Source organism: Theropithecus gelada, chromosome 10 (genome assembly GCF_003255815.1).
Source record: "Theropithecus gelada isolate Dixy chromosome 10, Tgel_1.0, whole genome shotgun sequence".
NCBI classification, from domain to species: Eukaryota; Metazoa; Chordata; class Mammalia; order Primates; family Cercopithecidae; genus Theropithecus; species Theropithecus gelada.
In genome coordinates, this window is record NC_037678.1 from 573,496 (window position 1) to 597,923 (window position 24,428).

General features: G+C 52.4%; 1 protein-coding gene across 4 annotated transcripts in view; it reads right to left on the bottom strand.

Annotated features, from left to right (window-relative positions):
* Positions 1 to 1,895: 1,895 nt before the first annotated feature.
* MOV10L1 (Mov10 like RISC complex RNA helicase 1) overlaps positions 1,896 to 24,428 on the bottom strand; it is a 71,730-nt gene continuing 49,197 nt past the window's right edge. Inside the window, exons 16-27 of one of the 4 annotated variants that reach the window (XM_025399124.1) lie at positions 22,131 to 22,239; positions 21,082 to 21,260; positions 20,064 to 20,210; positions 18,324 to 18,445; positions 15,149 to 15,248; positions 13,960 to 14,124; positions 11,632 to 11,805; positions 5,630 to 5,779; positions 3,814 to 3,921; positions 3,077 to 3,214; positions 2,536 to 2,627; positions 1,896 to 2,216 (exon numbers count right to left, since the gene is read on the bottom strand). In XM_025399124.1, coding sequence (XP_025254909.1) covers positions 2,135 to 2,216; positions 2,536 to 2,627; positions 3,077 to 3,214; positions 3,814 to 3,921; positions 5,630 to 5,779; positions 11,632 to 11,805; positions 13,960 to 14,124; positions 15,149 to 15,248; positions 18,324 to 18,445; positions 20,064 to 20,210; positions 21,082 to 21,260; positions 22,131 to 22,239 — 1,566 coding nt within the window. In that variant the 3' untranslated portion in view covers positions 1,896 to 2,134. Of the gene's footprint in view, positions 2,217 to 2,535; positions 2,628 to 3,076; positions 3,215 to 3,813; positions 3,922 to 5,629; positions 5,780 to 11,631; positions 11,806 to 13,959; positions 14,125 to 15,148; positions 15,249 to 17,039; positions 17,222 to 18,323; positions 18,446 to 20,063; positions 20,211 to 21,081; positions 21,261 to 22,130; positions 22,240 to 24,428 lie in introns of those variants that run through there. The other 3 variants (XM_025399125.1, XM_025399126.1, XM_025399127.1) reach the window with 3 other exon arrangements.

Sequence of the window (24,428 nt, forward strand, 5' to 3'; positions counted from 1 at the left end):
CAAAGTTAGGAGATGGAGACCATCCTGGCTAACTTGGTGAAACCTTGTCTTTACTAAAAATACAAAAAATGAGCCGGGCGTGGTGGCGGCACCTGTAGTCCCAGCTACTCGGGAGGCTGAGGCAGGAGAATGGCCTGAACCCGGGAGGCAGAGCTTGCAGTGAGCTGAGATCCGGCCACTGCACTCCAGCCTGGGCGACAGAGTGAGACTCCATCTCAAAAATAAATAAATAAATAAATAAATAAATAAATAAATAAATAAAATAAAAAATAAAAATAAATAAAATGGCAAGATTTATAATATGCTGTGACTTACATCACAAGCACGTTTAAAACATGATGAACAAAAACCTTAGATAACTAAAAAAATGAGGGAAGAGATACACTCCCTTAAGGTTTCATTTAGGGGACTCCAAGCACCAAAGTTGAAAACTGTGCACCAGCCTGGCCAACATAGCGAGACTGCCTCTACAAATAATCATAAGCAAATTAGCCAGGTGTGGTGGCACACGCCTGTGATCTCTACCTGGGAGGTTGAGGTGGGCGGAACACTTGAGCCCAGGAGATTGAGACCAACCTGGGCAACACGGCAAAATCCTGTCTCTACAGAAAATTAGCCAGGTGTGATGGTGCACACCTGTAGTAACAGCTAGTTGGGAGGCTGAGGTGGGAGGATCACCCGAGCCTGGGAGGTTGAGGATGCAGTGAGCCATGACTGTGCCACTGCACTCCAGCCTGGGCAATAGAGCAAGACCCTGTCTCAACAAAAGTCCAAAATCCTGTGCAGACGACACCTGTCTACAGGCCCCATTTGCCTCTGCTCCCCTTGCCTTGATTTGCAGGGATGTGTGGGTGGCTGAGCAGTGCTGCCTTCCCCATAGCCTGGGCCCCTCCAGGGCAGCCTCCTCACTGACCTCCTTCTCTTCCCCTCCCTCCCTGTCACCTGACAGCTTCCCTGCCACTCTTGCACCAGCGAACAGGTGCCCCAAGTCCTTTATAGAATGACCCTTCCTGGTCTCCTGCCACGCCGGACACACGCCAGATCATTGCTGAGGTGTCCCCCAGCTGACACCTGCCCAGCCTCAATAGTGGCTCCCCACGTCTCTGCCCAAGAGCACTCCCTCAGGTGTGGACCCCATGCCTGCTTCTTGCCTCTCTCCCACCTGCCAGGACATCCAGGTCACTGAGCCCAGAGAGGCGGCCTCTCAGTGTCAGCGCTGACCCCACTGCTCCCCTCACCTGGGTCAGAAAAGTCCCCAGCCTCCCTGGGGGGCGTCCCTTCGATTTGGGGTTGACAGGATGGAGAGGTTCTTGCCCCAAGACTTCTGCTCTGCAGCGGGAGTCCAGCAAATGCTGGCTGCAGGAGCGCTGGGCACAGCAGCCTCCGTGCATGGGGGCTCTGCCTGGGCCTACCTGGGAAGTTGTCCTCAGCCTACCAGGCTGAGGACAGTGCGGGGCTCACCCCAAGTGTTCTTCCTGCCACTTCTCTGCTCCACCTGGCCTGAGATGCGTCGCCCGTCTCCACGTGTTTTATTTCTGGCCCAGAGATGTGTTCTAAGGACCCCTAAACTCAGTACCCCTAGGGTGCAGGCCTGCACCCAGGAACCCACCCAGCTGCAAACTCCCAGAAGCACTGGGCCTAGGGCAGGCCTGACTGCCACCCCCACAACCCTGGCCCCATGTAAAGCCTCAGGCCCTGTGGGCTCTACATGCCTGGTCCATGGCCCTGGCGCTCTGCTGAGTGGAGCTGGCAGCCTTGCCTGGAGCCTGGCACACGGCTAGTTCAGGTGAAGTGGACAGCAAGCCACCTCCAAAACCTGCGCTAGCAGGGGTGAGAGGCCACATGAAACCCTGGTCATCACTGACATGGGCACACATCTCGAGGTGGAAAGGCTGCTGGGGGTCACTCGAGGGTTTATTTCAGGGTGGGCGGCAGTGACTGCCCCGTGGCAGGAACAGGCTGGCATATGCCAAAGTCAGGGCAGCAGCAGCTGGGTTCAACCTGGCAGCCCCACACCCACACACAGCCCCACCTGGCTGTGAGACAAGGGCAGACCACAGGAGCCACGGAGCAGATGGAAACAGCATCGTGGCCAGGCCGAACACATGGTTTCGCTGCTGTCAGCCACTGCAGATCAGTTGGGCTCCTGATGCTTCTCTGGTCCTGTAGATTCTGGCACCACTGGGTAGGAGGGGTCTGCCACCCCGTCGCCACAGCTGCAGACAGAGGAGAAGCGGATGGCCAGTGAGTCAGGCTCCCACAGCAGGCTGGGAGCTGCACTCTTTTCCCACTGTGGGTTTTACAAGGGGACTTAGTTTACCCTGTTAGCCTATGCAAGACAGGTGACATGACCCCGAATGTCCAGGAAACGGTGACTGCTGAAGCCTAGGATAAGCTGAGGAAGGTGGCTGGCGGAGGACTAAGGCTGCAGCGGGTTGGGGGGCATGTGGGTGGGGGTGAGGGGAGCAGGGGAGAGCAGGCTAGAGCATGTTCTAGAGCCAGCCTGTCCTTGAGGAAGACAGCAGAAGTGCTCACTTTTGCAGAGACTGCAGTTCAGGAGGTAAATCGCATCCCATGTAAACACCATTTGTAATACTGTATTCCAGCAAAGCACCAAAACAGGGGTCCTGTTGGCAATAACAATTAGCCTGGCATGAGAGCAAGTGAAGGCCCCATGTCTCCTGGTGCCACGTGCGTCTCATCCCCAGTGACCTGGACCCTCCCTCCTTTTCTTTTCTTTTGAGACGGAGTCTCGCTCTGTCGCCCAAGTTGGAGTGCAGTGGTGCGATCTCGGCTCACTGCAAGCTCTGCCTCCTGGGTTCACGCCATTCTCCTACCTCAGCCTCCCGAGCAGCTGGGACTACAGGCGCCCACCACCTCGCCCGGCTAGTTTTTTTCTATTTTTTAGTAGAGATGGGGTTTCACCGTGTTAGCCAGGATGGTCTCGATCTCCTGACTTTGTGATCCACCCGCCTTGGCCTCCCAAAGTGCTGGGATTACAGGTGTGAGCCACTGCGCCCGGCCCAGACCCTCCCTCCTTAAGTGATCACAGCCCACCCAGTGCCTGAAAACTCACTCGAACGAGAACATGGGGGTTTCCCAGCACTATCAGCAAAGCTTTGGGTCTGGTGATTGCAACATTAAATCTTTTTGAGTTGGACAAGAAACCCAAAAAATATCGATCATCTTCAAATCTATCTTCATTTGACCGTACCTAAAAGCACACAGAGATGAATAAAAAAAAAAATGGCGTTTTAAATTTTTGGGGGGCATGAAGAGAAACTCTTGACATATGAAAACATTTAGAATGTTAAAAAGCAGAACGACATCCTTTTTGGTTCAAAAAGAAACAGGAGGAGGAGGGGGAGGAGGAGGGGGAGGAGGAGGGGGAGGAGGAGGGGCAGCAGAAAGGGGTGGGACTCATCGGACTCCGTCTGCAGACAGGGAGCCCTCACGCTTGTGGCTGTCTGGATGGCGGGGTCTTAGGGGCTCTCCTGTTGGTACCTGCCCTCCCACTCTCTGCTCCTCAGCTGCCTGTTCTTCCAACTTCGTGTCCCTCCTTCTCCAAGGCATTCACCATGTCTTCCTGGGTCCCTTCTCTTTACTTTCCTGTCTTAATGTCTTTTGAGTATTGTTTTCAAAGACCTTCCCACAGCCACGGCTCACGATGGCTCCTGGGCCTAGGGAGTCTCCGCCTGCAGCTGCTTCTCTGTGCTGGGAATCGGCCTCCGCCCCTTTAGATCTGAAGCCCCCAAAACCCCCAAGGCAGCAAGCGCCTGACTGGCCAACCCCACGGAGAACAGGGATACCTACGGTCGAAATGATGATGACCAGATACTCTTGTCCTTGAAACTCCTCTACTGATCCAACCTTTATATCCATCAGATCAACATTACGCAAAAGAATTCTGATTTTCTCCACCTTGAGAACAGATTAAAAGAAAGACTAAAGATAACACTGTACGAATCCATTTTTCTTTTTCTTTTTTTTTTTTTTTGAGATGGAGTCTCGCTCTGTTGCCCAGGCTGGAGTGCAGTGGCCGGATCTCAGCTCACTGCAAGCTCCGCCTCCCGGGTTCACACCATTCTCCTGCCTCAGCCTCCCAAGTAGCTGGGACTACAGGCGCCCACCACCTTGCCCGGCTAGTTTTTTGTATTTTTTTAGTAGAGACGGGGTTTCACCATGTTAGCCAGGATGGTCTCGATCTCCTGACCTCGTGATCCGCCCGTCTCAGCCTCCCAAAGTGCTGGGATTACAGGCTTGAGCCACTACGCCCGGCCTTCTTTTTTTTTTTTGAGACGGAGTCTTACTGTCACCCAGGCTGGAGTGCAGTGGCATGATCTCGGTTCACTGCAACCTCCACCTCCTTGGTTCAAGCAATTCTCCTGCCTCAGCCTCCTGAGTAGCTGGGATTACGGGCGCCTGCCACCACACCCGGCTAATTTTTTGTATTTTTTAATAGAGACAGGGTTTCACCATGTTGGCCTGGCTGGTCTTGAACTCCTGACCTTGTGATCCACCTACCTCAGCCTCCCTAAGTGTTGAGATTACAGGCGTGAGCCACTGCCCCCGGCCTGTACATATCCATTTCTTTACACATCACAGCGTGAACCAAATATTGGCCAATGTGCAATATTGTTTTTTAATTCTTTATTGTTTTCTTCCAATCTGAATTGATTAGAAGACAAATTCCAGTTTTAGTTAAACTGGGGACGGGGGATAATGCTTATTAGGAAAGCCAAGTTTCATGTGGAAAATCCTCCCTCCCCACAAGCACACATCAAGGATGGAGGAAGTCCTTCAGGAGAAATGAGATGCGTGTCTGCTGCTTAGAGCTGAGGTGTGTGTCTCAGCAGGACGGCACCTACAAGCTGAGGCTGACACCAGGACACTGGCCGTGTGATGTCTGGCAACTTACTTGTCTCCACAAGCCTTCATTACTCTGTACCTCTGGGAGAGCTAAGCACTCACCTCTTGAGGCCCCGAGGTCAGACAAAAGGAAACATAACACCTGTGAAGGGCCCTGCAGTGGGCACGCCCGTGGTACAGCTGATCTGTTACTGTGACGGCCTAGGGGACCCACCTTTTCTTCTGCATTTTGGGGGTTCTTTCCAAGCTCTGCTTGGTGGTGTGAACGCCACAGGGACACATACTTCATGAAAGTGTTTGGCATGGGAGCCACCCGCGTCCCCACCAGAGCTCCAGGGCCACTGTGAACGTGTGGAGATGCTTCCTGGGACCAGTCCCTGGGCCTCCGGGGCCACTAACTCCCCTATAATCACACCGCAGTCACAGGAAATGAGAAGTGTCCCATTCAAATATAACCAAAGTCGCCCCCTTTGAGAAATACTGGGTTAGACCTGGGGGCTGGCAAATGTTTTCCCAAAGGGCCAAATATCAAGGGACATATAAATGTAACCATTTAGAAATGTAAAAACTGTTCTAGGCTCCGGCCATAGAAAAGCCTGGAACTGGCGCGTGGATGGCAGCCGGCTGACCTCTCGTGCTGAATGACATTCAAGTGCGGTCCTGCTCCTTTAAAAACCTGCTGCTGCTCAAAGGAGCTTGTTTCTGCCTCTGTGGGGCTGCAGGGACCTCACAGAGCCAGGCGTACCTGGGCAGGGCGTACCTGCTTCCGGTAGGGCGTGATGACGCCAATGTCGCTGGCAGACACCTGACTGGAGATACTCTGGGCCAGGAGGCAGCAGTAGCGCAGGACCTGGACGGCCTCGGCCGGGTTGAACCACGATGGGCTTTTTCCCTCCCGTGCCTCGCTGCCCTGGGTTGATGAAGAGGGAAAACCTCCTTCACTCCATGAATATTCGCCAGAAGGCTGCAATCCAGGAGCTGAAGTTGGTGCTGGGAATACACACTGAATATGACAGAACGAATCCCTGCTCTCACACACAACTTACATGGGAGCAGGGCAGATGGCACATGTTAAATGATGATGACATGGCTCACAGCCATGCGAAACGCTGCAGAGGAGGATGGTCACACGAGTCCACCACTCGGGTCTGAGCCCCAGAGTGGAGGGCTGGCTGGCTCATCTTCTTCTTCTTTTTTTTTTTTTGATATTAGACCTCTGACATAGCTACTGTTCATCTTGAAAATACTCTTCCTTAGAAAACATTGATGAGATATACTGACATAAAAGACAGACATATAGATCAACAGGGTAGAATGGAGAACCTAGAAATAAACCCTTGCATATACGGCCTATGGCCAGATGACTTTTGACAAGGGTGCCAGGACAGTTTTTCAACCAATGCTGCTGGAAACACTAGAGAGCCACATGAAAAGGATGAAGACGGACCCTCACCTGACACCACCTGGAAATGTAAACTCAAAAGTAGATGGAAGATCTAAACCTAAGACCTAAATCCATAAAATTCTTGAAGGAAAACAGGGAAAAAACCCCACAACACTGAGTTTGGCAATGATTTCTTGGATACGACACCAAAGCCACTGGCAATAACTAAAAGGGATACACTGGACTACATCCAAATGGAAAATGTCTGGGCATCAAAGGATGCAATCAACAACGTGAAAAGATAATCTGCGGAGGGGGAGAAAACCTTTGCAAATAGTATAGAAGAAATTAATATCCAAAACTATAAGCAAGTCTTAAACTCACTGACAAAAGGCGACCCAATTAAATATGGGCGAAGGACCTGAATTCTCCAAAGGAGACATACAAATGGCCAACAGGTGCATGAAAAGCTGCTCAAGGCCACAAATCGTTGAGGAAATGCAAATCAAGACTACAGTGAGCTATACCTCACTCCCACTAAGATGGCTACTATAAAACAACCCAGAAAATAAGTGGTGGTGAGGACGTGGGGAAACGAACCCTGTGGCACTGTTGGTGGGGTGTGGAATGCTGCAGTTACTGTGGAAAGCAAGATGATGGTTTCTCAAAAAATTAAGACTAGAATTACCAACAATTCCACTTCTGGGTATATACCCATGAGGACTGAAAGCAGGGTCTCAAATAGATATTTGTACACCTGTTATAGCAGCACTACTCACAACAGTCAAATATCTGCAGCCCAAGTGTCCACTGATAGATGAACTGATAAGCCAAGTGTGGTGTATACACACAATACAATGTTACTCAGCCCCCAAAAGGGAGGAAATTCTAACACACACTACAACATGGATGAACCTCGAGGACAGGATGCTCAGTGCAATAAGCCAGTCACAGGACAAACACTCCATGATTAATTCCACTTATATGAAGTACCTAGAACAGCTGAATTCATACAGTCAGAAAGTAGAATGGTGGCTGCTAGGGGCTGCAGGGAAGAAAGTTACTGTTTCATGGGTACAGAATATTTTTTTTTTTTTTTTTTTTTAGAGACGGAATCTCGCTCTGTTGCCCAGGCTGGAGTGCAGTGGCACAATCTCGGCTCACTGCAAGCTCTGCCTCCCGGGTTCACGCCATTCTCCTGCCTCAGCCTCCCGAGTAGCTGGGACTACAGGCGCCTGCCACCACGCCCGGCTAATTTTTTTGTATTTTTAATAGAGATGGGGTTTCACCATGTTAGCCAGGATGGTCTCGATCTCCTGACCTCGTGATCCACCCGCCTTGGCCTCTCAAAGTGCTGGGATTACAGGCGTGAGCCACTGCACCCGGCCGGGTACAGAATTTTAATACTGCAAGATAAAAGTTCTGCAGACTGGCCGGGCGCGGTGGCTCAAGCCTGTAATCCCAGCACTTTGGGAGGCCGAGACGGGCGGATCACGAGGTCAGGAGATCGAGACCATCCTGGCTAACATGGTGAAACCCCGTCTCTACTAAAAAATACAAAAAACTAGCCAGGCGAGGTGGCGGGCGCCTGTAGTCCCAGCTACTCGGGAGGCTGAGGCAGGAGAATGGCGTGAACCCGGGAGGCGGAGCTTGCAGTGAGCTGAGATCCGGCCACTGCACTCCAGCCTGGGCAGCAGAGCGAGACTCCGTCTCAAAAAAAAAAAAAAAAAAAAAAAAAAAAAAAGTTCTGCAGGCTGCAAAACAATGTGAATATACTTAACACTATTAAACTTTACACTTAAAAATGGAGGCTGGGGGTGGTAGCTCACACCTGTAATCCCAGCACTCTGGGAGGCCGAGGTGGACAGATCATTTGAAGTCAAGAGTTCGAGACCAGCCTGGTTAATATGGTGAAACTCCGTCTCTACTAAAAACACAAAAATTAGCTGGGCATGGTGGGGCACGCCTGTAGTCCCAGCTGCTCGGGAGGCTGAGGCATGAGAATTGCTTGCACCTGGGATGCAGAGGTTGCAGTCAGCTGAGATCACGCCACTATACTCCAGCCTGGGTGACAGAGTGAGATGACTGTCAAAAAAAAAAAAAAAAAAAAAAAGTTTTTAACATGACAAATTTTATATTATGTGTAAATTTATTTATGAATGAATGAGACAGGGTTTCACTCCGTCGCTCAGACTAAAGTGCCAGGGCATGATCACAGTTCACTGAAACCTCAGCCTCCTGAGTAGCTGGGACTACAAGTGTGCACCACCATGCCCGGATAGTTTTTGTATCTTTTGTAGAGATAGGGTCTTGCTATGTTGTCCAGGCTGTTCTCGAACTCCTGGGCTCAAGCAATCTGCCTGCCTTGGCCTCCCAAAGTGCAGAGGTTATAGATGTGAGCCACGTCCAGCCCTACAATTTAAAAAAGTGACCACCAGGCTGGGCGCGGTGGCTCACGCCTGTAATCCCAGCACTTTGGGAGGCCAAGGCGTGCAGATCACTTGAGGTCAGGAGTTTGAGACCAGCCAGGCCAACATGCTGAAACTCCCTCTACTAAAATTACAAACATTAGCCGGATGTGGTGGCCGGCACCTGTAGTCCCAGATACTTGGGAGTCTGAGGCATGAGAATTGATTGAACCTGGCAGGCAGAGGTTGCAGTGAGCCAAGATTGCGCCACTGCACTCCAGCCAGGGCGACAGAATGAAACCCTGTCTCAAAACAAAACTAAATGAACAAACAAAAAACCCAAAAAGTGACTGCCAGATAAAGCAGTAAAAATACAAAAATTAGCTGGATGTGGTGGCAGGCACCTGTAGTCCCAGTTACTTGGGAGGCTGAGGCACGAGAATTGCTTGAACATGGAAGGCGGAGGCTGCAGTGAACCGAGATTGCGCCACCGCACTCCAGCTGGGGTGAAAGAGCAAAACTCTGTCTCAAAAATAAAACCAAAAAAAAAAAAAAAAAACCAAAACAAAAAAAAACCCAAAACAAAAAAACCCCCACAAAACAAAACCCAAAAAAGTGACCACCAGATAAAGCAGTAAGAATTAATTTTGTTGTTGTTGTTAAACCATGTAACTTACTCATTTATTGTAAATAATAAATGACTGAAGAAACTTAAAAGATTAATGGGATGGAAACTTATAGCAGAAACTTCTAAACTGAGAAACAGTTCAATGAATAGCAACCAATCAACTAGAAAGAATCAGGAAATAAAATAAATAACTAGGAAAGGTAAAGAAGAAATAATGTGAAATCACTATAGACTGGACTGATTTATGTCTCTAAAAGCAAACTGACTCCCAAAATGGATTAAATATAAAAACCTAGCTGCTCCTAAGAAATACAATAAAGAATGAAAACAGAGGGCAAAGACATACCATGTAAAAATAAAAAAACGGCAATGTTAATATTACGAGGTGAAATTTAACACTCACACACAGGACGGTATGGAAGAGTATTACCATAAGGAGGAAGATAAAGCAATGATAAATTGTATGCATGAAACGTAGCAGTTAAAATTCGTAAGACAAGAACGATTAGAAACCCAAGGATAGGCCGGGCGTGGTGGCTCACGCCTGTAATCCCAGGACTTTGGGAGGCCGAGACGGCGGATCACGAGGTCAGGAGATCGAGACCATCCTGGCTAACACGGTGAAACTCCGTCTCTACTAAAAAATACAAAAAATTAGCCGGGCAAGGTGGCGGGCGCCTATAGTCCCAGCTACTGGGGAGGCTGAGGCAGGAGAATGGCGTGAACCCGGGAGGCGGAGCTTGCAGTGAGCTGAGATCCGGCCACTGCACTCCAGCCTCGGTGACAGAGCGAGACTCCGTCTCAAAAAAAAAAAAAAAAAAAAAGAAACCCAAGGATAATTTGATGAGAAGCACAATGAGAACGAGAGGCTTCACTCCTCTTCTCCACCATGGCCTACCCGGTGACAGATCCTAGGTCAGGACACAGAGCTGCTGAGTGACAGCCTCCATGCATTTATTTTTATTTAGTTATATAGTTTTTAAGAGTCAGGGTCTCACTCTGTCCCCTGGGCTGGGGTACCGTGGTGCAATCATAGCTCACTGCAGCCTCAATCTCCTGGGCTCAAGCCATCCTCCTGCCTCAGCCTCCCAAGTAGCTGAGACCAAAGGCACATGCCACCATGCGCAGCTAATTTAAAAAAAAAAATTTTTTTTTTTTTTTTTTTTTTTAAAGAGATGGCAGTTTCACTATGTTGCCCAGGCTAATCTTGAACTCCTAGGCTCAAGCAATCCTCCTGGCTCAGCCTCCCGAAGTGCTGGGGTTACAGGCGAGCCCCTGTGCCTGGCCACTAGTGTGTTTTCCTGATACCCAGGAAAGCTTCTGAGGATGGGCAGAGCTAGGAGGACAGATGGCGGGAGACCACTGCTGGGGAGGGACCTGCCTCAGAGAGCACCATGTCTTGAGGTGTCCGGCTCACTGCAGAGCCCCTCAGGACTCCCTCCCTTCCAGATGTGAGCACCCCGCAGCCACCACACACACGTCCCACCCCACTGCTTTGGACAGGTCACAGATAGATTTTCTCCCTCAGGAACTTACGAAGAGCAACTGGGGGCCATGGCTGGGTGGGGCATGGAATGCAGAGGCCCCGAGGCAGCCGAGTGGTGTAGCCTGGACCCCTGTCCTCCGGGGCCCGTGGCATGGAAGGGGCACCTGCACCAGGGTCCCCCTGTGGCCCGGGTGCAGCCCTCACTGCAGATACCGTGAATGCCCCTTCCTCTGGGGGAGGGGGTTAATGCAAAACTTGATTTCTGCTGCTAACTAAATTCCTAATACAAACTATCTCATTTTAGTGAATGCTTGTAATTTTGCTTGGCCACTCAGCATCTAACTCTGTCCCTCCATGAGGCCTCAGAGAGGGGGTGGTGGCCCGTCACTCCTCAGGCCCCAGGCACAGGGCTCGGGCTTGCGGCTGCTGCCTTCCCTGCCCAGCTCTCTCCTGACAGCTCCAACCCTCGAGGGAAGCACCAGGAGGGAGGCGGCGGCAGCCTCCGGGAGCTTCCTGCGGCCCCGGGGTATCCCGTCACACAGCCCTGCAAGCTTCTCCAGGCCCCCCAGAGCTCACTGGGTAGCTTTGCTTCTCTTGGAGCCCAGTGCTTATCTGCTGTGACCACCTGAGAGTGGTGCCCATGATGTCCCCTTGGTACCAGGCACAACTCATTGGCAGGAGAAGTCGGCATCCGTCTTGGGGGACACAAGCCCCTGATGGCTTTTCACTCTCCAGTGACCAGCGGAGCATCTGCCCCGCCACAAGCAGGTGACAAGAGCCTCACCTGGGAGGAAGGACCTCCTGCCACACTGTCCTTACCCCACATGGTCACCTCCGGGTTCAAGACACAACTCACCCGCACACCATGGAAGATGAGAGGGAAGCCTTTCTTAGGCAACTTCTCCCAGCCCAGCAAAGAGGTCACCACTGTAGGGTCCGCACAGACCTCGAGTTCCCTGTGGTAGAACAGCCGTGAGGGCAGGGTCAGCAGGGCCTCGTGGGACCGGTAGTTCTTCACCAGCTTTGTGACCTACAAGGAGAGGGTGATGGGTCACAAGGGGAAGGTGGCACCTGGCACAGTTTCTGTCAAAGGAAAAGCGGCTCTGCACGGCAAACGTGAGGCCTGCCTGACTTCCAAGCCCGACTCTGCCCCTGTGCCCCTGTGTGTCACCTGCCCCCAGACCAAGCCCTTGGATGATGGTGAAGCCAAGGGTCCATCTGAATAGAAAAATGAGAACATCAGGAAGAAAAGGGTGTGACGGCCACCCTCTTTTCCTCTCCTGGGTCTGGGTGGGGCTGAGGGGCCTCTCAAAGGGTTCCTGCCACCTGGAACCCGGCAGCGGGGAGGAGGGCAGATGGACGCTTCCCTCGTGTGCTGAGAGCTTCACCCTGCAAACAGTGTCTTGCTGGCCCACGCAGCCCTGCCTCCGCTGGCCACAGGGAAGGAAGAGCTCCTGGGCCCCTGGGCCAGGAGAGTATAGACACTGTGACTGTGGGGGCATGGCCAGCCCTGGGCAGGCCTGGCTGTGACTTCACTGATGCGGCCGAGGGTGACTGTGATGTCACCAGTACATGGGACACGTTTACTGTCTGCCTCCAACTTGCCCGGGAAGCTCACTCAGGGCAGGCACTCTTCCCCTGGTGCCAGTGTAGGCAGCCAGGGAAGGTCTCCAGGGACTACAGGAGTTCAACCAGTCAGAGTAATGCTCAGTCTCGACACTGCTCATCACACATGACCCACGTGTTGGCATGAGGACTTGCTGCGTCTGTGCCATGGGGAGCCGTCCTCTGCATGCAATGCTGCACCCTCTGCCCTCCTGTCACTGACTGTCCCTTGGGAAGACACTGCTGGGGAGAACACGCCCAGGGCTCTCCCTCCTTGGGATGAGTAACAAAGCCCGTGTTGGTGAAAACCTGAGTTCCTGTGGTGCTGTCAGTTACTCGCCAGGTGATACTGGCACGAGAGCGCCATTATTGGCCCCATGACTCCTCCCACCTCTGTCAAGCCTAACTAGAATGTGTCCACCCTCCAACGTGCTACTCCAAACTCCAAATGCGATCTAGAGTCACGGCACCTCTGCCTTAGCTGGAGCCGGGCAGCTGCTGGGGAAAAGAAAGAAAGCATGCCGCCCCCTGGGGTCACTGTGGCAGCCGCTCTGGTTGGAGGGTGCAGGACACTGCCCAGGCCCTGCACAGGACAAGGCCTTCACCTCCTGTGTGGCAGGGTCTGTCTGTACCTGTGGCTGTGTGCCACATGCACCTGCCCTGAAGGCTGTGTGGTGGGGACGGTGGTGACAGCAGCATGCTGGTCTCCCCTGCTGCAGCCACGTCACCTGCACCCACACCTCCAGCAAAGTAGCTAGCGCGTGGAGGGGTGCAGCGGCACTGGAGAATGAGGCAAACCTCTCAGGCGCAGCAGAGCTCTCAGGCACCCTTTAGGCCCAGCAGCTGATTGCAGCTGGCCATCTTCCTGGGGGCAGTTTCATGGCCCCTGGCACAGCCGGTGCCTGTCTTGCGAGTGGTCCCTCATGAGACCTTCCTTGGCCTGAAGACCCCCACCTGCCCCACATCCTTGACAACCAGGAATGGGGTCCAGTCCTTTTCCCTGAAAGTCTGCCCACGGTAACTGCCCGTCATTTTCTATTGATGTTAATACTGGCAATGGGAATCAGATGGAGACTGTTCTTCTGTGGGCTACAGGGGCTTAAAAACTGAGGCTACTTGGTTCACTGTTTAATGATGGGCCCTGGAGGCCCAAGCTCAGTGTGCTGGGGGCTCCAAAGATGCAAATCCCAAAGCCCATCCCTCAGAATTTGGTACAAGGTTGGCTGAGAGCCCAGAACCTGCACTTCAGTGGGACCTTGGGGTCGGAGACCACTGAGGAGACACTGCCTGCAGTCACTCTAGGGCAGGCTTTTTAAGTCACAAAAGTGACTTCCTGCTTTTCTTATGTTCACAGAGTAACACAGATTTTAACTTATTTTACTGTATCTGACCCCAGAGTCTCAGCCATTAGCACCAGGCTGCAGTTTCTGCTGACAGAGGAGGCGCTGTGGTGGGTGCTCTCCTGCACTCTGCCCACGGACAGAGATCACTTGGGTGGACAGAGGGGCGAGCTGCTCAACTGCCCCGGAGCCTGTGTCTGCTTAACTGGGACAGGAACATGCTGGAGTCTGTGACTCACCAACAGGGGGTTATGTGCGCCACAAGCACCGAAAGCATTTTCATCCCTCTGGTACGCGGGTCGAGACATCAGCCGTTCCAACAAGGACACGTTCAGACCATAGGCCATGGCGAGTCTGGACTTAATGACTGGGCCGAGCTGCATGGGGTCTCCTGCCAGCACAATCTGCACACGGAGGCCGGTCTCAGCCCACGCAGGGAGGCCCGTCTCAGCCCACGCAGGGAGGGGCCGAGGGGCCATTGCCACGCCCACGGGCTCAGGTGGGGGTGGGGCCACGTGCAAGGCCAGCCCACACTCGCTCTGGCTGCAGGGGATGACGGGAGGGGCTGGGAGACCAGGGGATGCCGACAGGGCTTGGAGCCATCTCTCCCCGCTTCTCCCCGAAGTCCTGCCACCTGCCTGGCTTCTGCAGCCTGGCTTTCTCTCCTGCGAATCTCTCAAAGTGGTAAGAGCCCCAAGGATGCCATCTATCTTCTGGAAGCTTCTGTGTGGCCGACCCTGGCCGTCATCTCACCTGCCCCTGGCCTCTTGCTCATGGTTGCCTTGACCTGGTGAGGCCGCCCGACGCCACTGCTCCGCCTGGACCAATCCCTGCTCCCTCCCTCAGCGCCACCTTCATGTTCCACCCCATGCCTGGTGACTGGGACAGGCATCTAGGATGGGCGCCAAGGAGGAGCCTGAAACGTCCAGCGCTGGACGCTGGATGAGCTTGCCTCGATGAGCCACAGGGAGGGAAACAGGGGAGTTCAAGGTGACGCCCACGCCACCATCAGAAGCACCCAGGGAGGAAACAGGTGGGAGCGGACAACAGAGGATGCACAGAGCTGGAGGCCGGGGCAGCCAGAGGCACAGGCGGGTCAGATGCAGGAGCACCGGCCCTGTTCGCCCCTCCAGACGCTGTGCGGCTGGCTCACCCACAGCAAGGACCACATACCTGACTTTACTGCTGCATCCCCAATACCTAGAATGGCTCCTAACCTCTGTTTTAGAAATGAGTGAGTCAAGACATTCACTTCTTGTCCAAAAGGAATAAAGTACAATAGAGACCCATGGCCCTCAGCACCTCAGGGTCCTTGGCACTTCCACCTGACCCCATACGGCTGTGACTGTTCCCGGGAGGACCGCAGCCCCCATCCCTACAGGAGAACAGGGTGAGGAGGAAGCCGCACACACAGTAGTCGGGACTTACCTGGCCACTGACGTCTGACATCAGCCCCAGAGGAATGAGGCATTCCGGCTCACTTGCCTGCCCGGCCTCGTCCACAAACACGTGAGTGAAGTGTCCAACTCTAGAGCAAAGATGTTCTAAATGGTAATTTCTGCCAAATTGTTTTAGCAATCGATGCCTCTGACACACTGGCAAAGCCACGCTCAGCACCCATGGGGCCAAGCGGGGTTGCCCAGGGGTGTGTAGGAGCTGGGGTCTGGGTGTCACCCGGCTGGAGGAAGGACAGGCCACAGGCATCAGGATATGCTGGCTAAGCCACATCAGCACCCGGTGCTCTGCACGCAGTGTCTGTATTTCTAGAGATGTGGAGGGAAGAAGGAGTGGGGGCGAGGGGCAACACACGAGCGCTTCCTGGGGGCAGCTCACAGGAGAAGCGCCGCAGGCTCCTGGCCTGCTCTCCACCTGCATCTCACTCCTGTGATTATCAAAATGCCCAGGTTTGAGTCCTGATCTCCCCTCTCTGAGCCTCCACCTCCCGCGTGTCCCTAAGGAGGCGGCTAGGGTGAGAGCCGAGCTGGCCGCCGTGAAGTGCTGAGAACAAGCCTGGCCGGGCAGGCAGCCACAGATGGTGGCCTCTCCTGCCATCCGCTCATTTCCTCTTGACTCATCCTTGTGAGCTATTCTCAGCTGGGCACTGCCCGGCCTGCCATGCCAATAGGCTGAGGCCCTGGGAGCCACTTCTCAATCTGTGCACTATTAAGAAAATGGGGTCTCTAGAATGGCTCCCCACAATTCTGGCCCCTGCTGCAAACTCAGTGAGGTTCCCAGTTACAGAGCAGCCCCTCCTGGCGGGCGCCCGTCCGGCTCTCCCTTCTCCGTGTGCCCAGGTGTGGCAAGGGAGGTGCAGGGGCAGAGAGGCCACAGCGTTGCTGACGGAGGGGGTGGGGATTTTGCGGGAAGGAGTCGTCAGATGCTACTGCCAGTCCCTGGCTCGGCCCCCACAGGAGAAGCTGCGGAGCTCTTGCATGGGAAGGCTGTGGGACTGAGCGAAGAGCAGGAGCTCACTCTCGGCACATGATCTGTTTCTGGAGGGCAGAGGGGCCGCCCCACCTGGGGCCACAAGCTGAGGAACAGGCACCCCAAGTTCACTGGCTCGCCCATCCCAGCAGCTTCTACTCTGTGGTCAGGAGGCCTCAGTGGGGAAATGCTGTTGGGGCAGAAACAGGTCCTGACGCCCGAGGAAGCAGGTATGGGGCAGGGAGTGTCCGGAGCCATGCCAACACTCAACAGGAGGCACCGTGGGCCCGCACCCTTCTCACTGCCAAGCCCAGGTTCACCCTTCTCACTGCTGAGTCCAGGATCTCCCCTCTCCAACCCCAGACGCTAGGGAAATCCATCACCTCTGAGCCTCAGGTGTCCCACTGTGGGGCGAGACCCTGTGGTCAGAGCTGTGCCGGGGTGGGCTACTGCTCACAGCAGTGCTGGGCCCCACACGTCCTGCACGTCCTGCATCCACTCATGGCCAGCTGACACCTTTCACTTCAGGTCTCAAGACACGGATTTCACAAGTGACACCGTGCACCCTCCCAGTGAAAGATGCAGCAACCAGCACACTGCCATTTCCCCATCTCATGTCCCCACTGCTGTTGAAAAAAATTAACATTATGTATCTTTCCTAGAATGTAAGCATTTAGGTTTGAATTCTGTATTAATTGCAGTTATTTAATGTCACTTTTGCTAGATGACGTTGCTACTTCTTTACCCTTTGAAGTGTCCCTCCCCGCTCCAGCCGCCCCCAGTGGCCAGCTAACCCTGTGGGGCCTCTGCAGCTGGGCTGCAACACCCTCCCTGCTTCTGCACAGAGCGTCTCTGAGAGGGCGGCCTGCCCCAGCCGGTCACCTCCTCCCACTACCTGGACATCAGCTCCAGGGTGCAGGGTCCATGCTGTGCCCGCCCCGCCCCCACAGAGCCCTCTGCACCCCAGTGAGGCCGGGCTCTTCAGCTCTTGACCTTTGACTCATCAACACACATTAAAAAAAATCCCTCTCTTGTTCAGATCTATGCTGTCCAATCCAGTAGCCATACATGGCTCTCGGGCACCGCACAGTGGCTAGTCTGAAACCTGACACGCTCTGAGTGTAAAATTTATCGTGGATTTTGAAGACTTCAACCAAAAAAATTGTAAAGTGTCTCATCAATCATGTTTTACTAATCTCATGATGAAAGGACGTTGTGTATGTGAGAGACTAAAACACGCCGATGAAACCATTCATGACACGTTGTGACAGGCATGGCCGGCTGTGCCTTTGCTCCGTGTGGAGCTGACAGACCACCTCCTATGGTCACCCTCACGACCACTGTGACGCTGGACACTGTCCAGGGCGACCTGTCTCCAGGCCGTCAGGGAGGGTGGGGCTTCCCTCGGAGCCCCTAGCTTCTCCCTCTCTCACCCTCAGCCTGTGCCCCTGACACTGTCTGGCTCTACTCACTGAGAGGGAGCTGCCTGCTGCCTCCCCGACCCCACCTCCCTGCACGGGGGTCTGAGAGTGCCTTGGTCCTCACTCAGCCTCCCTGGGCTCGAAGCTCTTCCTCCCAGCCCCCAGGGGAGGCCCTCCTATGACAGCCGGCACCCTGCACTCCATCTCCTCTGCCTGCCTCCCCTGCAGAGCCCCCAGCACCAGGGGCACAAATGGCCCCCGAGGGTCTGACCTTACAGAGCCCAGCCGTTTCCTAGGCAGCCTGCCTCCCCACGCCCACTCCAAGCGACTCAGTCTCCTGCTCAGAAGCCCTTCACTGGCTTCCCAGCTCACCAGTGGTCAGTCCAAAGGCCCCTCCACGGCCCACCAGGCCCAGGCTCCAGGCCTCCCCTTCACCACCTCGTGCAGGACGTTCCTGCTCACGAGTCTCTGGTTCCAGTCTCCTTTGGGGAGACAGCATTCTCCAACTGTGGGGCCTCTACACGGGCCAGTCCATCTGCCTGCCCATCCCACTGCTGGCTCCTTCGAGTCCTTGGGGTCTCAGCCTCCCCGGCTCCATTCAAGCACGGCCCTCCCCAACCAGCCTTTCTCGCCCACAGCCCTGCCTCCCTCCCTGAGCACTGAGTCTCTGGGTCATCCGCCCCTCAGACAGAAGCTAGGAGAGGACACCGACCTCTGCTCTGGGAGGTCCCGCGCCGCACTCCACGCCCAGGGCTCACCTCACTCCTATTTGGTAAAACAACCCTGAGCTGCTGCAAGTGGTGATGATTATCCGGAAGCGTGAGGCTTTCCAGATGTCTTCTCCGTCTCTGCAATACGGTTTGACGGCATCGATAACTATCTGGGGGCAAGGAGACATAGAGTTTACTCCTCCAATTATTAAGCACTTCTATAAACTGGATGGAATCACCAGGGCAAAAAGAATTCCAAAAGGGAACCTTGCCCTGGTGCCACTTCTTAGTTACGTCTAAGTCATGATTTAAGGTTTTTTCCTCAGAATACTTCATACTTATCAATTCAGTCCATGTTTTATCAACTCTAGAGTCACATATAATACATAATTCTGCAGATCCTTTCCCAAAACAACTCTGTACATTTTCTATTCAGTTTATTTGTTTGTATATTTAGAGACGGAGTCTTGCTCTTGCTCTGTCGCCCAGGGGTGCGATCTCGGCTCACTGCAGCCTCCGCCTCCCGGGTTCAAGCGATTCTCCTGCTTCAGCCTCCCCAGTAGCTGGGATTACAGGCGCGTGCCACCACACCCAGCTATTTTCAATGTCTTTTTTTTTTTTTTGAGACGGAGTCTCGCTCTGTCGCCCAGCCTGGAGTGCAGTGGCCGGATCTCAGCTCACTGCAAGCTCCGCCTCCCGGGTTTACGCCATTCTCCTGCCTCAGCCTCCCCAGTAGCTGGGACTACAGACGCTCGCCACCTCGCCCGGCTATTTTTTTGTTTTTGTTTTTGTTTTTTTTTTTTTTGAGACGGAGTCTCGCTGGAGTGCAGTGGCGCGATCTCAGCTCACTGCAAGCTCCGCCTCCCGGGTTCACGCCATTCTCCTGCCTCAGCCTCCCGAGTAGCTGGGACTACAGGCGCCCGCCAACTCGCCCGGCTAGTTTTTTGTATTTTTTAGTAGAGACGGGGTTTCACTGTGTTAGCCAGGATGGTCTCGATCTCCTGACCTCGTGATCCGCCCGTCTCGGCCTCCCAAAGTGCTGGGATTACAGGCTTGAGCCACCGCACCCGGCCCCATGTCTTTTTTAAACACAACATTTCAGGCGGGGCACAGTGGCTGAAGCCTATAATCCCAGCACTTTGGGAGGCAGAGGCGGGTGGATCACTTGAGGTCAGGAGTTCATGACCAGCCTGACCAACATGGTGAAACCCTGTCTCTACCAAAAATACAAAATTAGCTGGATGTGGTGGCCCACACCTGTAATCCTAGGTACTTGGGAGGCTGAGACAGGAGAATGGCTTGAACCCAGGAGGCAGAGGTTGCAGTTAGCCGAGATCACACCATTGCACTCCAGCCTGGGCAACAAGAGCAAAAACTCTGTCTCAAACAAACAAACAAACAAACAAATAAAAGCAATACTATATAACCAAACCAGCAACTTAAAATTTCCCTAAAGGGATACTTAAAACCAAACCAACAAAACAAAACTTATAAAGTAACGAGACATTTGGGGATTAAATAAAAGAGGAATGTGATAATTTAACAATGCTACGAATGCCCACAATAGGTCTGATAACTCACACAGAGTGAGAATGTGATGAAATATTCAGCAATCAAGCTCCACTATTTAGCGGTGAGGGAGGTCCCACTGCAGAGCCATTTCTCAAACACGGCTTTCTGTGGCACCTCTCTGCCCACCCTCCTATCCCTGCCCTCCCCTGCTCACTTGGCATTTCCTATGTTCCATGGAGGGGTTCTGGTGCCCTTCCACTGCTCACAAGGGCTCACCTCCTCAAACCTGCAGGTGGCGTTCACCCGGACCATGGTGGCTGGCCGTAGCACCTTGCTCTCGTGCAGCCGCAGACACACGAGGTCAGCGGCGCTGTTGGAGGGCGCACAGACTAAAATCCGACTGTCCGGCAAGGCAAAGTGCACCTTCATCAAAGACACACAAGAGACCAAGGCTCAACATCCACATGCAAGGTGGAAACCAGGAGCCTAAGTTCAACATGAACATTTGGTGCAGGAACTCAGCTGCGTGGGCTCAGATGCCAGCCCCCAACACACTGAGACCTGGGCCACGACTCTGCCTCATAATACTGCTGCCAAGGCGTGGGTAAGGTGGGAAGGTTCTCCACACTCTCTAAGATTCTAAACCACCTTCCAGGGCAGAAACAGAGTCAGATTCATCTGCACACATCCGGCATGTTGTACAATTGTGCACTCAATACCTGTTTGCTAATTTGAATCCTGAATGATGCTAAATGTAGACGGTCTTCGACTTACAATGGTTTGACTTAACACTTTTTTGACTGTATGATGGTGTGAAGGCCATCCCCAGTCAGTCTGCTCCTCAACTTACAACGGATCATGCCTTGATGAGCCTGAAACAGGCTTTTCCCAAATCCCATTACAATGGGTTTATTAGGTGGTAACTCCATCAAAAGTCAAGAAGCATCTGTACACAATATTTTCACAAACTTAACTTCAATTACAAATGAAGATATCTAAAACTTCTGCAGAATGGTGGCTGTAGCTACTCCGAGAGTTACTTCTGCGGCAAAATTTCATCATTCAGATAAAACAGTTTACTAGGCTAAAAATGAGTTTCCTTCTAAACCTATGAAATAAGCTTTTAAATCCCCACATATCCACATAAACAGACTTAACATTATGAAATAACTGGTATTTCTCAAGCTCTTTCCAGCTGTCCGATTCTACAATCTAAACCCACACTTCCTGAAGACACGGACGACACGTGAACAGCAGCACAGAGCCACAGCACCCGCGGTGCCGCTGTCCTTACCTGTAAAACAGCCTCTATTATTGTCACTGTCTTTCCAGTCCCAGGAGGCCCGAAGAGAATATACGGGAGGGGACGGCAGTCGCCACTCAGAATCCTTTTAACTGCTAACTTCTGATTTTCATTTAGCACCGGATTGAAAAACTCCATCTTTCTTGCTTTAGGGGTCTGAATTTCATCTACTGTATTCAAAGTGGGGAGAGTTTCAGTTAGATGCAAACAGCTCTCAACAGCTGTGGACACATCCTCACCTAGGTCAGGCGTCAGCACGGCTGTGTAAAGGCTAAATCAGACTACAGACAGGGAGCAGCTCTTCAGTGTGACCATGGGTAAGACGCACACAGGGGCATTCCTTTAATAATCTGTGTGCGCTTTTTTTTTTTTTTTTGAGACAGGGTCTGGCTCTGTCACCCAGGTTGGAGTACAGTGGCACAATCTCAGCTCACTGTAACCTCCACCTCCTGAGCTCAAGCAATCCTTCCACGTCAGCCTCCCAGGTAGCTGGGACCACAGGCACCCACCACCACACCTGGCTAATTTTTGTATTTTTGTATTTTTTTTTTTTTTTTTGTATAGAGACAGGGTTTCGCCATGTTGTCCAGGCTGGTCTCAAACTCCTGAGCTCATGTGATCTGTCCACTTCAGCTTCCCAAAAGTGTTAGGATGACAGGTGTGAGCTCTGCACTCAACCTGTCTGTGCTTTGTTAAAGAGGGTCAGGAGAACGAATGCAGCTTCTGAGAGGAAAATGACAGGGCATCAACTGATTCTGCGGCTTTAGAGATCACACTCAAATATTATAGAGACTGGATTAGAAAATGTCCACATCTACAAAGAATACCTGGAAAAAACCACCCAGAATCTAAAAGTCTTCTTAAAGTATCTAACCTAAAACACCGAGTCTCCAGTCAAGGTGGAGACGGCAGCCACCTGCCACAGGCCACACGTCCCCCGACTGTTCTTCCTTCTGCATGAGAGCCCACTCCTCAAAGTCCCCGTTTTCCAGACAAGAGTCTCAGAGTTGCTCTTCTCCTTGCCCCTCACAAGCACACACCCCAATCACTCATCTCTGCAGTAAAGGGCGCCAGCGCCGGCAGGTCCTTGTCACCAACACGTCTCTCCTTTGTTCCATGTTCAGCTTGGTCCGTCATCGTTTTCCTAGTCTAGAAATTATCAGGCAGAAAAATGGTTTTAAAAAAACAGCTCGGTGTTTACACTGGCTTGGTTGAAAGAGCAAACATAAACATCTAGTGTTCTACTTTAACAGCTCTTTGGATGGATCACAGGTCAGACCCTTTGAAAAATAAAGAAAAAACAGATTATCAGATAAAAAGCTGCTAAAAAGGCTTACGCTTTTTCTTTGAACTTGCTTTTATAAATAAATATAAAGTAAAATTTGTGATGAAACCAAAGCGCAGGACTACATTTTATTTTATTGTCTTCCTTTGATACATCCTACCTGCTTTCCAGGCTGGACAGTGGGGGAACCTGCAGGGGACGGTCAAGGGTACAGCCCAGGGCTCTGGGTCTCACAGGCCTGCACAGTGTGCAAAGTGCCAGTGCTGCCTGTTGACGTCAGGCAAGATCCTGCACCAGGCCGGGCGCGGGGCTCACGCCTGTCATCCCACCACTGTGGGAAGCCAAGGCAGGTGGGTCACTTGAGCCCAGGAGTTCACGACTAGCCTGGGCAACATGGTGAAACCCTGTTTCTAGCAAAAATACAAAAAAAAAAAAAAAATTAGCGAGGCATGGTAGTGCTCACCTGTGGTCCCAGCTACTTGGCAGGCTGAGGTGGGAGGATCACTTGAGCCCAGGAGGCGGGGCTGCAGTGAGTGGAGATTGCACGACCAACTCCAGCCTGGGTGACGGAGACCCCACAACTCAAAAGAAAAAAAAGAAGGCTGGGTGCAGTGGCTCACGCCTGTAATCCCAGCACTTCGGGAGGCTGAGGCAGGCAGATCACGAGGTCAAGAGATCGAGATCATCCTGGCCAACATGGTGAAACACTGTCTCTACTAAAAATACAAAATAATTAGCTGGCCGTGGTGTCACCAGCTACTCGGGAGGCTGAGGCAGGAGACTTGCTTGAATCCGGGAGGCAGAGGTTGCAGTGAGCCGAGATTGCGCCAGTGCAGAGCGAGACCGTCTCAAAAAAAAAAAAAAAAAAAAAAAAGGATCCTACACAAGAATTGGTTGTACGTTCCAACATAAACGGCATTTGTCCTAAACCAGTGGGATTTTCCATTTTTTTCATTACAATCTGTAATTCACAGCTTTGCACATTTATCTTTGTTAAATAACTTCTTCATTACTTTCATAGGACAGATTCTGGAATCTGTAAAATCGAAAGTTCTGGGGTCAGCAGTAGTGGCTCACACCTATAATCTGAGCACTTCAGGAGGCTCAGGTGGAAGCACTGCTTGAGTCCAGGAGGTCAAGGTTGCAGTGAGCCATGACTGTGACACTACACTGCAGTTAGGAGGACAGAGGAAGACTCTGTCTCAAAAAAAAAAAAAAAAAAGGTCTCACATTAAAAAATTTACACACACGTTACTAAGTTTTAGTCTAAAACAGGCTTGTCTGACCAGCAACCCATGGACTGCATGCAGCCCGGGACAGCTCTGAATGCAGCCCAACACATATTCGTAAACTTTTTAAAACATTATGAGTGTTTTTGTGATTTTTTTTTTTCAGCTCATCAGCTATCATTAGTGTTAGTGAATTTTATGTGTGGCCCAAGACAAATCTTCTTCCAGTGTGGCCCAGGGAAGCCAACAGATTGGACACCCATGGTTTAGAAGTTTATGCCAATATTCTCCTTCCACAACTATTGTGTTTTTCCGAGTGTGACTGACATACAATAAGGTGCACATATTTGAAGTGTGTGACTTGACAAGTCTGACATGTGCACATACCCATAAAACCATCAGCACGGCTGGGCGCGGTGGCTCAAGCCTGTAATCCCAGCACTTTGGGAGGCCGAGACGGGCGGATCACGAGGTCAGGAGATCGAGACCATCCTGGCTAACACGGTGAAACCTCGTCTCTATTAAGAAATACAGGCCGGGCGCGGTGGCTCAAGCCTGTAATCCCAGCACTTTGGGAGGCCGAGGCGGGCGGATCACGAGGTCAGGAGATCGAGACCATCCTGGCTAACATGGTGAAACCCCGTCTCTACTAAAAATACGAAAAACTAGCCGGGCGTGGTGGCGGGCGCCTGTAGTCCCAGCTACTTGGAGGCTGAGGCAGGAGAATGGCCTGAACCTGGGAGGTGGAGCTTGCAGTGAGCCGAGATCGCGCCACTGCACTCCAGCCTGGGTGACACAGCGCGAGACTCCGTCTCAAAAAAAAA